The following is a 15,453-nucleotide window of genomic DNA, read 5'->3' on the forward strand; positions in this document are numbered from 1 at the left end:
TGTATTAAAACCAGACCTCAGACAGTACTGAAGGACAGGTTTAAAAATCTCTGTGTTCCTTCCACCTTAGAAAACCTATTTTTAACAATCTGAATCTCACACCATCCTGTCATGGCTCTGACTCTCCCTAGAAAAGTTCCTCTGGCAGGAATGGATCTTAACAGTGATCCAGGAATCATTTTGTGATAAAATATAAATCTCTGGTCACATAACTAAATTCTTATATCCATGGACAGCACAGAGTATTTCCTGTATGAAGTGCACCTCGAGGTTCACTTCCACAGCATTTTCAGATGCAGCTCAACAAAATATTCCTGACAAAGCACCTCTGTCCACCCTCTATCCAGATATTTAGGCTGAAAATTAAACCCTGGGACACTTCCTGAGTGACAGCCACCCACTGAGGCTGAATAAATATGAAGCTTTGGAGGAAAGTGCTACCACCAGGACTTCAGAAGCTCTTTCTGGCTCTGTTTGACTTTTACAAACTCTTAGTGATATACCTGCTAATTCAGGAAAATGAACTGTCTTCAGTCTGTGGCATTTTAAAATTCTGTGTTACTCTACTGTCACCTGGTATAGACAGGAGTCAACTACAACAAAAAAAGATACACACAGTTGAAGGTGAGTTTTGTTAAAACTGCTAGGAGCTGCCTACATGGCAACTGTTTAATTAACTGTTCAATCACATTTCCAGCAGCCCATTTTGATTTGTGATTCACACTTAAAGGCTGGCAGGAGGCTGTGCAATTTCCTTTAAGAAGCTGGTTAAGCCCTGATTTGCTGGATACAAGATGCACTGAGATCACTCACAAACACATTGCTCAGCTGCCAGGAATTGGAGTGTGAGGACAGGCTTGGCCAAAACAACCTTCAGAGGGAACCAAACCCCAAAGAAGTCAGCTCTTTCTGCCTGCTTCATTCACAGATGTCATGACACAGCTCTGATGTGTTAACTGTCCCCAGAGTGATGGATGGTGACAACTCTGAGAGAATGACCTGGTGGGAGCAGTCAGTCAGCACAGCAAGGACTCGGGCCTGTACCCAAACAACTCCAGAAGCAGCCAGAATAGGAAAGGAATTCTGCAAATAGGAAAGGAATTCTGCAAAGAAACACACACGGGATTTAAGGAGGTTTTAGGAATCAGCACCTAAAACGCTGCTTTGTGCACAGATGATTTTAAGCATTCACATTAGCAACCTCACAATGTGGTTGGTGTCAAGTTCCCAAAACGGAAGGTATTAATCCCATTGGAAGGTCACAGCAGGACGTTTCACCTTCCAATAGCAATATGCTAAATTCTAACTGTTTAATGGCACTCAGGGCTTTTTGGAAAGAACAAAGTTGTTCCCTCATTGTCCATTTTGGTGGGTTTGGGTTGACCTTCTGTGTGCAGGAGTGGCTGCACACCCCTTTGCCAGCCTGCCTGGTGGGGGGATGAAACTGCCTTGCAAAGCTGAGAATCAACAGCTCACGAACACCACGAATCAGGATGATCACAAAAGAGGAAAAAACACTTCTCCTTCCATGTACCCTCTGATTCATTTTGTCCAAGCCCAGTCCAGCAGCATCTGTTCCCAGAGCAGGCGGAGGGGACTCCACAAGTGACGATGATGGAATGGCAGGCAGGAAAAGCCGAGTTGTGCGCTCCAGCCTGGCGGTCAAGGCCTCGTGGTGGTGACGGCGCTGCCCCTGCGCCGGCGGCGTTACTTGAAGGTGGCGTTGAAGGCCCTGCCGATGACGAGCCTGCGCACCTCGCTGGTGCCGGCCCCGATCTCGTAGAGCTTGGCGTCGCGCAGGAAGCGCCCCATGGGGTAGTCGTTGATGTAACCGTTCCCGCCTGCCACACAGAAAAAGCCACAAGTCACTCCCGTCTCCAATTTCAGGGCTGAGGGTGGGAAAGCAGAGGGAATGCTCTGGCACTGTGCTTGGCTCTGTCCAGCTGTCAGTGACTCACCCAGGCACTGGATCCCATCCAGGGCCACCTGTGTTGCACACTCGGCTGAGTACAGGATCACTCCGGCACAGTCCTATGGGACAATGACAATGGGACAGTCAGGAAAGGTGTCACCTGCCCATCTCCAGTCCCTGTGCCACCCTCACACTGCCTTCAATTTACAGACACCTGCTAAGGTCCCTGAACTACTTGATCACAAAGCACAGGGACAGGGAGCTCCAGCAGTTTTCCTGTTACTATAGAACACTCATGGCAGGTCTGTAAAGGCCACATGAAGGCAGAAGAAGGAAAAAAATAAAAAGGCCCATCAGTTCCCCAGGAGACCAAAGTGGTTTGCTTTGGGATGCAGAGCTCTGTGCTCCCACTGTTAAATACTCAACATCCTCCTCTAACAGAGGTGTGGTGACAGGTGGAGGTGACGACACCTCTAACAACTGCTACAGCCCTTACAACAGCCAGGACATTTGTCTGGGCTTCCAATAAACACCTACTGATGCTTCTAAATCTCTTCCCTTGTAGAAGGAGGCTTGCATTTAATTTTTGAGTGAAAAAAAGTACTTTGGGTGTGAAAAAAACCCCTTTGGGCTGCGGGGACTCCTTGTACAGAGGCTCCCCCCAGCTGAGGCTCTGGGACTGGAGGAGTTTCCCAGGACACACAGCCCAGTCAGGAGTTGAGCTCACCTTGGCGTTGAAGTGTCCCTGGTCACAGGCTTTGGCCACGTTGTAGACGTACTGCCGGGAGGCCATGAGCCGCGTGTACATGTCTGCCATCTTGCCCTGCATGAGCTGCACGGGCCAAAGACAAGGGATGGTAATTAACACAAGTGAGGGGGACCACCCGTTCCCCAAAACACCTCAGAGAAACCACATGGGAGGAGACACGGACCCAGCAGACATGAAGGAGCTGGAGCTTCTCTTAATTCACAGACCCCTCCCTAGATATCAGCTACAGTCCCTTGCCCACCAACAGGGATCTCAGGGGAGCAGGCTCAGAGGTCTTTCCACCTTCTCACCACATCACAGAATCCCAGGATTCATTGAGTTGGAAGAGACCTTAAAGTTCATCCAGTTCCATCCCTTTGCCAGGAGCAGGAATCTTTCATTAGCCCTGGCTGCTCATTATCACACCATGCAGCCCCAGCATAAACAGCAGGTGACCTTCTCCATGCAAAGCCCTCCCACAACAAAGCTCTCAGTCTTCCCAGTTTTAAAAGAAAAGAGAACAAAAATTCCAAATTCCTTTTCTGCCTCACCTGGAAGTGACCAATTTTCTGTCCAAATGCTTCTCTGACATGCAGGTACGGAATTGCGTGGTCGAGAACAGCTTGCATGAGCCTAAGAAGAGCAGAGGGAAAAGGGAAATAGCAGAACTATTATTAATGCTTTAAACTTTGGAAGTGCAACCCAAGGCAAAAAGGTTCTCATGGCTAAAGTGATATCCTGCTGTCTTCCTACAGCTCTACTCAAACAAAGCCAAGAATAAAACCCAAAGGTGCCATATTTTCCCCCAGTGCTTATTTGGGACATCCTGTGGGAAGGTCTGAGCTTTTAATTCAGGGGACTGAGCCTTGAAGGGCTTTCTCACAACCATAGCCAGGACAGTTCATGATGCCTCTTATCTCCAGAACCCCTCAACTCAAGGAGTACCAGCCAATACCATAAAAAAAAGCACAGGTAAGAACAAGGAGGGGATAAAATCCTCCTCCTGCATTGTGGAAGTTGGTCTTTCCACAAGAGGATTAGGCCAGAGACCACTTGGGAGGACAAAAGGACTGTGGGGTGCCAATAATTACTGGGGAGCTTAAGGATTGAATAAATGAAGAATAAACCAGTCTGTGAGTATCTGGATAGTGTGTTAGACTCTAAGGAATTGACAAGACAAATGAACTGGTTATTCCCTGAATAATAACATAAGGATACACAAGCCAGCAATTGGGGACTGAAGCAGATTTATATCTCTGGATTTTTTTATCAAGACTGATCATTTCCAAAGCCTGCTCTGGAAGGACAGTGGACACTGGTAAGCAGATTTGTAAACTTTCTTTCTGGCATTGCTTCTCTCATATCCCTTGCCCCTCACAGGGGGCTCCACAGAGATGCTTTCAAATTGGAAAACCACTGCATGAGGAGCTGAGAGCTCAAGGATGAGGCAGAGCACATTTGAGTGAGTGCTGGCTGCAGAGAGGGCCCTGAGCACCTCCAGGAGAGTCTAGTTGAGCACCTGTGCTGGTGCTGGAGTTCTGTGCTGGTTTTGACTGGGACAGCCAGCGGCCACAGGATCTGCTTGCACCTTGCTTCCTTCCCACATCTGACCCAGCTTCTTCTCTTCTGCTGCCCCAGTAACCTAGTTATCTATCCAGGATCCATCCTACCCAGAGCTGCAGTCCTCAAGGGATCCCCACCAGGATTGGTGATCATTAAGGATCCTTTTGGCCTTACAACCTATAAAAGATGACAAACCCTTACCCCAGGGGGCCCCCGGACAGCACAAGCCTCTCCAGGTCCAATCCACTCATTAGAACGTAGACTCCTTTGCTCAGTGTCCCCAAGACATTTTCAGCTGCAAAGAGCAAAGGAAATGTGATTTATTTATGTACAAAACTCATACAAGCTGCTCACTGAGGGCCTGTGTTCACTGTGGGGAGGAGCAACCTGGGCCAGTGGAAGGTGTCCCTGCCCATGGCAGGGGGTGGGACTGGATGAACTTAAGGTTCCTTCCAGCCCAAACCATCCTGGGATTCTATGAACAATGACTGAATAGCCTGAACAATTTCCTGGAAAAAACTGCTTCAGTTTCCAAAGCCAAATATCAGAAGGAGGATTAATGGCCAGAGTGCCAAGTGCGTTAACTTCCAACACTGCAGTGATGTGCTTCTCCATGTGATCATCCTCTTTCCACGAGAACATGCTGTTCCCTGTGGATGACTCCTGGGACATGATCAGAGCACTGGGGCACTGGCCTCTATGATTTCAGGATGGAGGGATCCAATACAGCTAGAAATGTTAGATTTCAGCTGAAACTCTTCCACTTTAGCTTTTGAAGGTGTATAAAGGGATCAGGAGAGCTTCTTGTTCTGCAAATGTGCAATCAGGATTTTTATGATTCTGGATAAGACATCTTCTCCATTTGCTCTAGAAAGGCTGGAATTTTTCTATCAACAAAAATTGCCACGAGAATAACAAATACTGCTATTACAGAGGCCTCTGCTGTACTAACTAACAAGGAAAAAGGATGTCCATTTTCAGGCCCTGGCCCCAAAAGAACTCAGAAATGTTACAACAGCCTGTTGGAAAATCTCCAGGAAAAAAACCCTTCAGGGCAAAGCAGCTCACCTCCATACAAGACAGGAGCTCTAATGGAAACAAGTTTCTTGGGAAGCCTCAGCAAGGCTTTGGAGAAGCAGTGGTTAAGAACTAGGTTCATGAGGGTGAAAGAGCAATGACCTAACAAAGGATGTGCTCCTTCCCTGCAATCCAGCATATTGCATTTTTCCAGTTCTACCATCTCCCTCAGAGGTTGCCAGGGAGCAGATAAGCATCTGCAAAACCCTCTGGGTCACTGGCTAAACATGTGTGTAATTAGTGATCCAATTTATCTGATCAAGAATACAGGAAACCACCATGTTTTGAACCCAACTCACCGGGGACCTTGCAGTCTTCAAAGATCAATTCACAGGTATTAGACCCTCTCATTCCCAGCTTATCCAGCTTCTGGGCTGTCCTGAAACCCGGCATTCCCTGCAAAGTCAAGGCAGTAAAAATACATTTCTGACAGACTGAAGAAAAGCATGAGAGATCTGTGAAATTCCCCTGACCACAGGAACATGTGTAGGGTGCCAGGAGAGAGATAAAGTGATCTAAGAACAAGATCAGGTCTAAATGCAAGTGCAGAGAAAGCAAATGGACAGAGAAACACACACATATGAACCCTGCACACCCATTTTCCAATGTACATAAATAGCAAATAAATAAATAATTTGCAGAGCTGCCAACACAGGCTCTCCTACAGCAAGGGTTGGAAGCTCTGCCAGTAACTGAACTATTCTATTAATGAAGTTATGTCCGTCAGAAGGTTTACTGATCTCAGATTTTATTTTGTTAAAGGTTCCTTTCCTGCCTGAAAGGCAGAAAGTAGTTTGTCTTTAGGATAGAGGCTGGCAGTTATGGAAGGAAAACCAGCTGACCTCCAAATGAGGCAGTTAGGATGAAGGATTCTGCTTTAAAACCCTGTGGGAATGACTAAACCTACCCTCTCCACGATGAAGGCAGTTATGCCATGGGAGGCTGGGACAGCGCTCATGTCAGTTTTAGCGTAGACGATGAGAACATCCGCATCCGGCCCGTTGGTGATCCAGAATTTGTTCCCATTCAAAACAAAGTAGTCTCCTGGAAGCCAAGAGATGAAATCTGTTAGCTCACAACAGCAACACTGGTATTCTCACTCAATTTATTTCCTAAACAGGCCTCCCAGAATCACTTAGGTTGGAAAAGACATCCAAGATCGTTGAATCAAACCTTTGGCCCATCACTACCTTGTGAACCAGACTAGAACACTGAGTGCCATGGCCAAATGTTCATTGAACATCTCCAGGGATAGGGCCTCCATCACCTCCAGCACCTCCCTGGGCAGCACAGGACAGGCTTTACCTTTCTTGTCTGCTTTCAGCTTCATGGACACAACATCAGAGCCAGAATTTGGTTCGCTCATGGCTAAGGCTCCAATGTGCTCCCCGCTGATTAGCTGGAAGAAAAGACAAATATCAGCAAAAGATGAAGACCAGCAGCATTGTTTGTGTTCCCTCTTTAGTCCCCCTGCACCTGCTTTCCTGCACTGAACCTCCACAGTTGCTGCTCTCTGCAAGAACTCAAAAAAGAGCTGCTGTTCCCAGCACAACCCGAGCAAGGAGCTCCCTTGTGCTGTGCTGAGGGAACAGAAGCAAATCCCAGTGGGATGAGAAGGGTGACTCAGCTCTGTCTGAGCTAGACAAGCACAGCCCTGCTTGCACAACACATGAGGAAGGTGCCAAGGAACCATGCAGGCAGCCATATGCCTGTCCCCAGCTCCTGCCTAGGCTTTCTGCTGCCCTTTTACACAAACAGGAGCTGGTGAACACAAAAGGCCATCAAAGGGGAGGAAATGGATGAGAAAGTTCTCTGCAATATCCTCATAGCCCAGTCCCTCCACACTCACCCCATAATAGCAGATGGACCCTCCTCCTGTGCCTGTTCACACCAGGCTCTGGCAGAGCTGTTGCTCCCACTTCACTGTTATTTCATCCTGCCCTTTTCTCCTTGCTTTATTTTTTTCTCCCTGTGTACTTTTATCCATCTTCTCCTCCTTTTGATCTCTACTTTTTTTTTTTTTTTTTTTTTAAGCAGATTCAATGCTTAAGATATGTTCAACCAATTCAATCCACCAGTGCATTGCTACAGAAGTCCCCAAGAAGTGCTCAAATCTAGTTAAGCACCTCTAAGTGCTCTGTCAGGAGCCAAAACAAGTCAGAGCTTAAGTGACTTCACATCTTATTGAAAAGCAGAGAATGAAACATGAAAATACACCTGAGGAAGGAGGACACTTTGGGGTTACACATTTGCAGGCTGCACAGTGCTTTGAGGAAATGACACTGTACTTTGCACGTAATTTAAATCAAGTTTCTTGTGCTGATAATTTCACTGATAATCTCAGTAGCTGGGATTCAATGTGCTCATTGTTTTTACAAGCATTTAAAAACTGAAATCTAATTAATGCACTTCTGAGTTACAACATCAATGCCCCAAGTGATGATGAAGTTTCACATGTAGTTAATTAACAGCTAAACCAAGCATTTGGGCAGTGAGAAATAGAGAATATAAAATAGGAAATCAGTGACTTTCATTCAGATATCTCAGAATTATTTGGGAATTTGAAAGAATACTCTCCAGTGTCACTTCAAAGCCTCCCTTAGTAACACAGCTCTGGAGAGCTGGGCTGTGCTGCCTGCAGACAAGGACCATGTGGATTAATAGGACAAAAATTGACAACTCAACGCTGTCCAGTGTTGCCCCTCCTCTAGCCCCATACCTTGGGCAGGTACTTGTGTTTCTGGGCCTCGTTGCCGTTGCGCACGAGCTGGTTGATGCACAGGTTGGAGTGGGCCCCGTAACTGAGCCCCACAGCCGCCGAGGCACGGGAGATCTCCTCCATCACCAGCACGTGGTCCAGGTATCCCAGGGCAGATCCACCGTATTCCGCTGGGAAGAGAGGAAAAAACTCATGTTACCCACCACGCACACAAGGTCCTGGGGCTGGGCTCAGTATCCGATGAGATCCAAGACACTTAGAATGGTTTTGGGTTTGACTGTTGCCAGCCTTGAGCTGGGCACTTCTGGCTTTCCCCATCCTCTCTGAATTTCAGTTTTCTCATCTTAAAGTCACAGGGATATTTTGTCTTCAGCATAATCCATAACTGACTTGTATAACATAGTTTGTATGTAGAACATGCACAAGGACACATCTTGAACATGCTACTGACATTGCACAATGACTCCTTCTTATCAACCTCAGTATTATCACAAAGATTAAATTGCCAAGTTGCAACCTCCTCAAGGTGAGAACAAAGAACATAGGCAAGGTTTGTAAAATCCATGTATGTTTGCTCCTAAACAAGTGAGGAATTCTCAAAATGCTCAAAAATGTGGCACTTTTCTAAGAACTTTTCTAAGCCCACAAATTTGTAGGATATCAGAATTTTGATGTGTGGCTGACTGAGAAGGAGAATGATCTGTAAACTTAATTCATCAGTGACAAGCATGTAGATTTCAAGAGAGGATGAAGCAAGACAGAGCAGCACTGGGAGCCCAGCTAGGCATACGGAGTTGAGCCTAAAACTAATAGTAAAGATTAAAGTCACACAGTAGAACTGGAGAAGGCAGGTAAAGAGAGAAGGCTGAGAAATGCATAACAGCCTTGAGGAGCCAACAGCCTACGTAAATATACACACATGTACCTCTAAACACATTTATATATACACAAATACAGTCCCCTCCTAACCTAAAAGCTTTGTTCCCCAGGTAGGCAGCATGTGGTTGTACTGCTAAGAGAAGCACTACAACAGGACATGAACCCTGAGAAGCAGCTGGGAGCACTTACTTGTCATCAACGTGGAGGCTGCAAGCAAGACAAAAAAGGTAAGAGAAAATCTCTGTGTGTGCTCAGAATGACCAAGGCTCCAAGGGGCTGCTGTACCAAATTCCTCAAATTAACACCACAGCCACTGGCATCACACACAGCCTTTCCTCCCATGTCCCTCATTTTGACTCCTGCCTTTTGTCTGCAAAGCCTTTTATCCTCTAAAATCTTCTCTCTCTCCCACAAACCCAAGTTTAGGGGTTTGCTATCAGTATCCTAAAAGATGGGCTTAACAATTTCTCACGTATGCCTAAACAAGAGGGTTTTAAATTAATTCCTATATAATGGCCGGGTTTGGTGCTTTTGCTTCAAGAAAGGCAAGATAACCATGAGCAGCACAAATCCAGGATTGCTTTGCACTGCAAGAGGAACAGGAAAATGATCCTGACAGACACCTCCTCATATAGCACAAAGCATGGTGTGATTCCAAACGATGTTGCCCTTTCAAAGTTACTCTGTATATGGCATGCCTGTATTATCATTCCAGGGAAACTACATATTTACATTTCTTCACTTTGCACTTTATAAAACAAATGGAAAATAACAAACACCACAGATATCTTAGTTTTAAGAAGAAAACAAACAGCACTATTATTCAAAATGTTCCCTGAATAGACTTGATGCACGGGTGCCCAAACATGCCATTTAATTGTGTACGCCCTCCTAAGAATCCACACGATTTTCACACCCTAAATCCCAGTCTCCTCCAACAAAACCAAGGTCAATAAAGAAACACACAACTCCACAATCCAAAATAAAGCGAAAAGTCCTGGGTGTAGGAGGGGTTTAGAGGTAAACCTTTGAGGAAATCAGGAAGGACAGGACTCATGAGGGGCTGGCTTATTTATAGTGTGGGAAACTGCTGTAAGCCTCAGGCATAACATCAAAGAAGAAAGAAGGTAAGAGTGAGGAAAAACAGGAGCAGCAGTAAATGGGGAAGAGGAGAGAGAGAGAAAGCAGAAATGCAGAATCTTTCAGCGCTGAAAGCGAGGCAGAGGCATTATTCCGAGGCATTGCTATTCAGCTGGATTCTGCAGAGCCTTTGCACAGCCACATCTAGAAAACAGACTTTTCCACGGGGAAAGAAAGGCCCCATCAGCCGCTTTTCTCCACTAAGGGCTTCTCCTCATTACCCTGCCTTGGTGCATTCAGCACAATCACACTCATCAGCAACACTCATCACAACACTTTTCACTAACCTGCGCAAGGCTGAATAAGATTTCCCCTGATTTTTTTCCGACTGGTTGGCTGTGGTCAGCTCCCCATTAGCTATCACAGCTTTTCAGGCATTATTTTAGACCCTTTAACTTCTCCCATTACAGATGGATGTTTGTTCTGGGATACTTTTATCTCTAGCTCTCCTTCTTCAAAACTTGCTTCATATTAGAAAGGCACAAATATGTTTAAGCTACATATGTTACATCTGGAGAAACCATTTCTGAGCAGTGCTTTTAAACTGTGAAAGGCATTTTGTCTAACAAGAAAAAAGGATTCAAAGTCAGAGAAGAAGAAAAACAGTTGGGAAAGAGTTTTTTAAAAGACAAAGATAGGACAAAATGGACACCACATAACAGACCAGGCTGTTGTGAACTGGAGAGTTTAAGTAGTATCTCTTTTGTTTGAGGAATCACCCATCAGAAGGTAAAAGATTGGAAGAGACTTACCAGGGGCTGTGATCCCCAGAACTCCCAGTTCTCCAAGCTTCTTCCAAAAGTCCTACAAACACAGAACAAGCAATCAGCCCAAACTGGGAGTCTGGGCATCAGCATAACAAGTTTCCCCAGGTAATTCACTGGACACATCCATTTATCTGCAAGAATGAGGCAAATGAAACCCTAATACCTGTTCCTCCCGCAGTGCAGCTCCATCCTCGGAAGCGAGGAACCACACAGATTCGAGGACAGTAGTTACGCTACACATGGGAGGAGTTTGTGGAATTCAGTGAAAATTCACAAGCCTCAATTTAATCCTTAGGAGGGACACCTCCTAAGATTTAACTCTTTGCCCACTCTAAGGAAAATGTTTGTGTAATCGTATAAAGTATCCATTACCCAAAGCCTGGAAATATGAAGCATTGGTATGAGCTGGCACTCTTCCAGTAAAACAAGAGTGGCAACTAAAGCCAAGGAAGCCTCCTTGGGGGCGATTAAAAAACAGGAATGTTACAGCCATGACAAAATGCAGTGGCAAAGGATGTTGTCACCAGGGAGGCCCACACATGTCCTCATGCGGCCATCTCCCTGCTGCTCTTTTCCTCTGCTATGTGGTGGACACATAGGTGAGCACTTCTCACATGGCCTCAGTGTCCAGCAATAATTATCAGGGAATATCTCCAGAGACCTCAAAAAGTATCATACAATAGCTCTGGATGACATCTGGAATGCCAGGCTAAATTTATACACTTTACTTCAAAGCTGCACATACATCCCTGGAAATGTCAACATCAGAGCTCTGGGAAATCCTGGCAGATGTTTAGAGCTTTTTGAGTCTTGTGGAGCTTATAAAAACCAATAGTCAGATCTCTCATTTCCATCAATCAAAGCACCCCGTAGCACAGAATTTGTTGGGTTTATTAGAAAGGCAAGTTTCAGCTCAACAGTCAAACTCCACATTTCAGCATTTGCACACAATATTTTCACAGCAAATCTGAGAGGAAATTCATGTCCAAGAAAGGGAGTGAGTCAGGAGTATACAAAGCAGATGTTGGGGAAGGAGCCAGAACAGACAGGCAGAAACCCCATGATAAGAATCCAAACGAGACCATTATCAATCTTTATTATGACCATTATCGCTGGGTTCTGCCCCAGCTTGCTGAAAGTTGGTAACAAATGATAAAACAGGAAATCAAAAAAAAAGTTTCTTTCTGTGGCTTTTAAGTTTGAAAAGTTAATGCACATGTTCCTGTGGTGTGGCTTGGGATTGTCTGGACTAATGCAGAGATCAAAGCCCAGAGAGACTTTCAGAACCACACATGAAATACTTGCCCGCATGCCTTTGAATTCGTTTTCCTGGTCAATCTGTTGGGCCTTTGGAGCCAAATGCTCTTGGCAGAACTTTGTCATGGTCTGTCTAAGCTGGGAAAAGAGGGGAGGAAAAACACATCCGTTACATCTCAGCGATATATTGTTGTCTTCTTCCCCTAGATCCTGACAGCATTCCCTCACCAGGCCACTCCAGCATCCCAAACCCTGAAGCACAAGACCATAAGGAAACTCATGGTTCAGGTTAGTGGCTGAAATACCACAAAAAAGGGTCCTTTCTTCAGTCTTTTTAAAAGGACCTGATGTACATTAGTCCTTCTCAGTATTTAACTTTAATTGTACCCTGACATGAGAGAATGTTCCTGAACTCCTGCCTGCACTGGGGTTTCAGGCATATTTTTGGGCAGGGAACTTTTGGAAACTGATGAACTGAGTTTATAATGTGCTAACCCCATCCAGTAGCTGCTTACAGCATCATTTAATTATGTTCAGATGCCTGTAATAAGCAGGGATACCAATTAAAATGTTTGTGTGTCAAACTGGAACTACATTATCTATCTTACTACCTTCAACAGTGGGGAAATTTGATAGAGCCAGGAACGTTCATTGATCCAAGTGTTAAAAACCCCAAATATTTTTCTAAATTTTAAACTCTGAACACTTACATACATATATGCTACAAAAGTCAATATGCATACTAACAAAATATATACAGTATCTTAAATATTTTTATCAGGAAGATTTAAAAATCTGGTCTGGATCTTATGGTGGAGTTTAATAATACTTTTCTCCTTTTTCTTTCTTTTTGGTTCTTTATTCCCACACATTAATTCTGGTGAAGCAATAGTTTTAGAGACTGAAACCCTGAGCTGTTAAACCAGAACCTGTATAAGGGGCAGGAGCAACAAACCAGAATATGCCCACACTACTCTGCCTTTCTCTGAGGCCCAAAACCTAACTACTCTCTTTTTTACAGTTGAGAAGATATGTTAAATTTCCACAGTCACACAGAGCCTGGATTCCAATACTACCAAACAAGCTTTCCCCCCCATTGCTAGAAACTTAAAAAGAAGCCCCAAAGCCATTAGATACCTCTCCCCTGTGACAAAGCTGACTGCATTACACTTCAGCAAAGAACTTAAAATAAATTAAACCAAGCTTAAAACCATAATTAAAAAAAAAAAAATTCTTAATCAATTAGAGACTGAGGATGGACTCAGGCAGCCCTGACACCCTAAGCCAGTTTAAAACAGTTATATTGTTTTTAATTCACAGTTTCAATAATATTACTGAAGATTATTTCTGATTTTTTTTTTTTTTAGCTTTTCCACCAGACAGACAGGAACAAGAGGAATATTTTAGACCTTCTTTTATGTCTGCTGAATATAGAAGTACAAAGAAATGTCATTTCGAGCTGATAAGGCCATAAACATGAACACAAACATAGCAAGGAATAATTCTGTAGCAAGAAAGAAGAACAAATAAGTTTATTTTGCACATCCATATGCTTGCACCATCAGAATTATCTGGAAAGTGAGGCTGTAGCTCCAGTGTTTCACTGGCAGGAGCCTGTGTGGAGCAGCCCTGGGAAGACACTGCCTTTCACTCCAAGCCCTGGGGCAGAAGGGAATACATCTGGAATGGTCAGCACCTGGCTGCTGTTGCACACAGAAGAACACAGCAAAGCTAAGGATCATAGAATCACAGAACATTCCAAGGTGGAAGGGTCCCACAAGGATCATCAGTCTGTTGGAAATGCTCTAACTTTCGTAACTAATTTTTCATTAGCTGTTTTAATTAATTGTAAGCATACCCACTTGTAGTCAGCACTAGTTTTCGTTTTCACAGACACTTATTGATACTTTAATCATTAAGTCACTGAAACCTTAAGTTTACTAAAACTAATCCTGAGAAGCTCCAATAAACAAAGCCTGAGGGAGCTGAAGATTGGACACCTGGGATCTTAAATTTATGGCCCTTCAAAGACGTGTTGGAGTAACCAGAAGACACAGAGGAGATTGAAGCCTAGAAAGCTGGAAACTCTCCATTTAAGAAAAAAATGATAAAAGGACTTAAGAAAATGGGCCAGATTAGCATGAAGAGTAAGAAATCAATAACCAATAGAGGACAGAATACTAATTAATAAAGGGAATTATGCAATTTAGAACCAATAAACATTCATTTCTTTGTTTGCTAAAAATGTGTAAGTGAAAAAGTTTTGTGTCTTGGGTTGGTGTAGAGGTTGGAGCTTTGTCAGTCACACAAACACCTCTTGGTCAAGCATAAAGTAATGCCTTACTCACTAACACTAAAGACAGTGTTAGTCTTATTTTTTCCCAGCACTTTCAGAGGTTTTCGGTAACAAGTCCAACTCCCTGCCCTGCACAGGAAACCCCAACAATCTCACCCTGTGCCTGAGAGCGTTGTCCAAATGCTCCTTGAGCTCTGGCAGCCCTGGGGCTGTGACCATTCCCTGGGGAGCTCTTCCAGTGCCCGACCACTCTCTTGAGTGGAAGAGCCTTTTCCCAATCTCCAGTTTAAACCTCCCTTGACCCATCTCTTGCCCTTCCCTGGGATCCTGCCGCTGGCCACCAGAACACAGATGTGTTGCCTCTTGCAGGAAAGTCGTAACCTGCAATGAGCTCTAAGAATCATCCTAAATCTTTAAGTGCCCCATTGGGCAGGAGCACAAGCTGGTAGAGCTGCAACACTTCTTATAGGAAGATGTGACGTGACCCCACCAAAGCGTTCCTTTGATGATCGCGTTTCTGACGGTTATGGCGGGTCCGACAGGCCCAAGGGGCGCAGGGCCCATTCTCTCCAGCGGTGCGGGTTCCGTGCCGGGGCCGGTCCCTCCCGCGGGCCGCGTGTCCCGGGGCGCCGCGCCCCCGCCACCAGCGCGGGGATTGGGCGGCCCGTCCCAGCCACGGCCAATGGGCGCCCGCCCGCCCCGCCGCGCCCCCGCGCTGCGCTGGGCTCGGTTCCGCACGGCCCGTCCCGCCCGGCCGTACCTGGCGCTGCTCGGCGCTCAGCCCGTTCACCGTGTCGTCCACCGCCAGCGCTGCGCTGCTGCGCCGCGGCACGGCCAGCGCCCGCCACCGCCGCGCCCCGCCCGCCGCACGCCCCAGCGCCGCCGCCGCCATGGCCGCCCCCCGCCGCAGCCCCGCGCGCAGGCGCGGCCCGGCCCCGGAGCGCCCCGCCCCGCCCCGCCTCCCGAGAGCCGAGTCCTGGCAGCGCCTTTAATGAACTGAACCCACGAACAACCAGAGACCGGAACGGAGCGGCGAACGCCCGGCCTGAAGCTTAACCGGCCATCGCCGCTGCCTCAGCCCCCCGTCCGCCCCTG

The 15,453-nt window shown here is 45.9% G+C and overlaps 1 protein-coding gene across 1 annotated transcript; it reads right to left on the bottom strand.

Moving 5' to 3' along the window:
* Window positions 1–629: 629 nt before the first annotated feature.
* IVD (isovaleryl-CoA dehydrogenase) lies at window positions 630–15,250 on the bottom strand (the record flags this gene model as incomplete). Its single annotated transcript, XM_083863726.1, has 12 exons — window positions 630–1,841; window positions 1,959–2,031; window positions 2,640–2,744; window positions 3,212–3,293; window positions 4,425–4,518; window positions 5,600–5,696; window positions 6,208–6,344; window positions 6,606–6,699; window positions 8,020–8,189; window positions 10,791–10,842; window positions 12,111–12,200; window positions 15,119–15,250. 12 exons carry the CDS (start codon window positions 15,248–15,250, stop codon window positions 1,708–1,710), a joined length of 1,260 nt encoding a protein of 419 aa, XP_083719852.1. The 3' UTR covers window positions 630–1,707.
* Window positions 15,251–15,453: the final 203 nt, after the last annotated feature.

This window comes from Zosterops lateralis (assembly GCF_965231275.1).
Source record: "Zosterops lateralis genome assembly, chromosome: 6".
NCBI lineage: Eukaryota > Metazoa > Chordata > Aves > Passeriformes > Zosteropidae > Zosterops > Zosterops lateralis.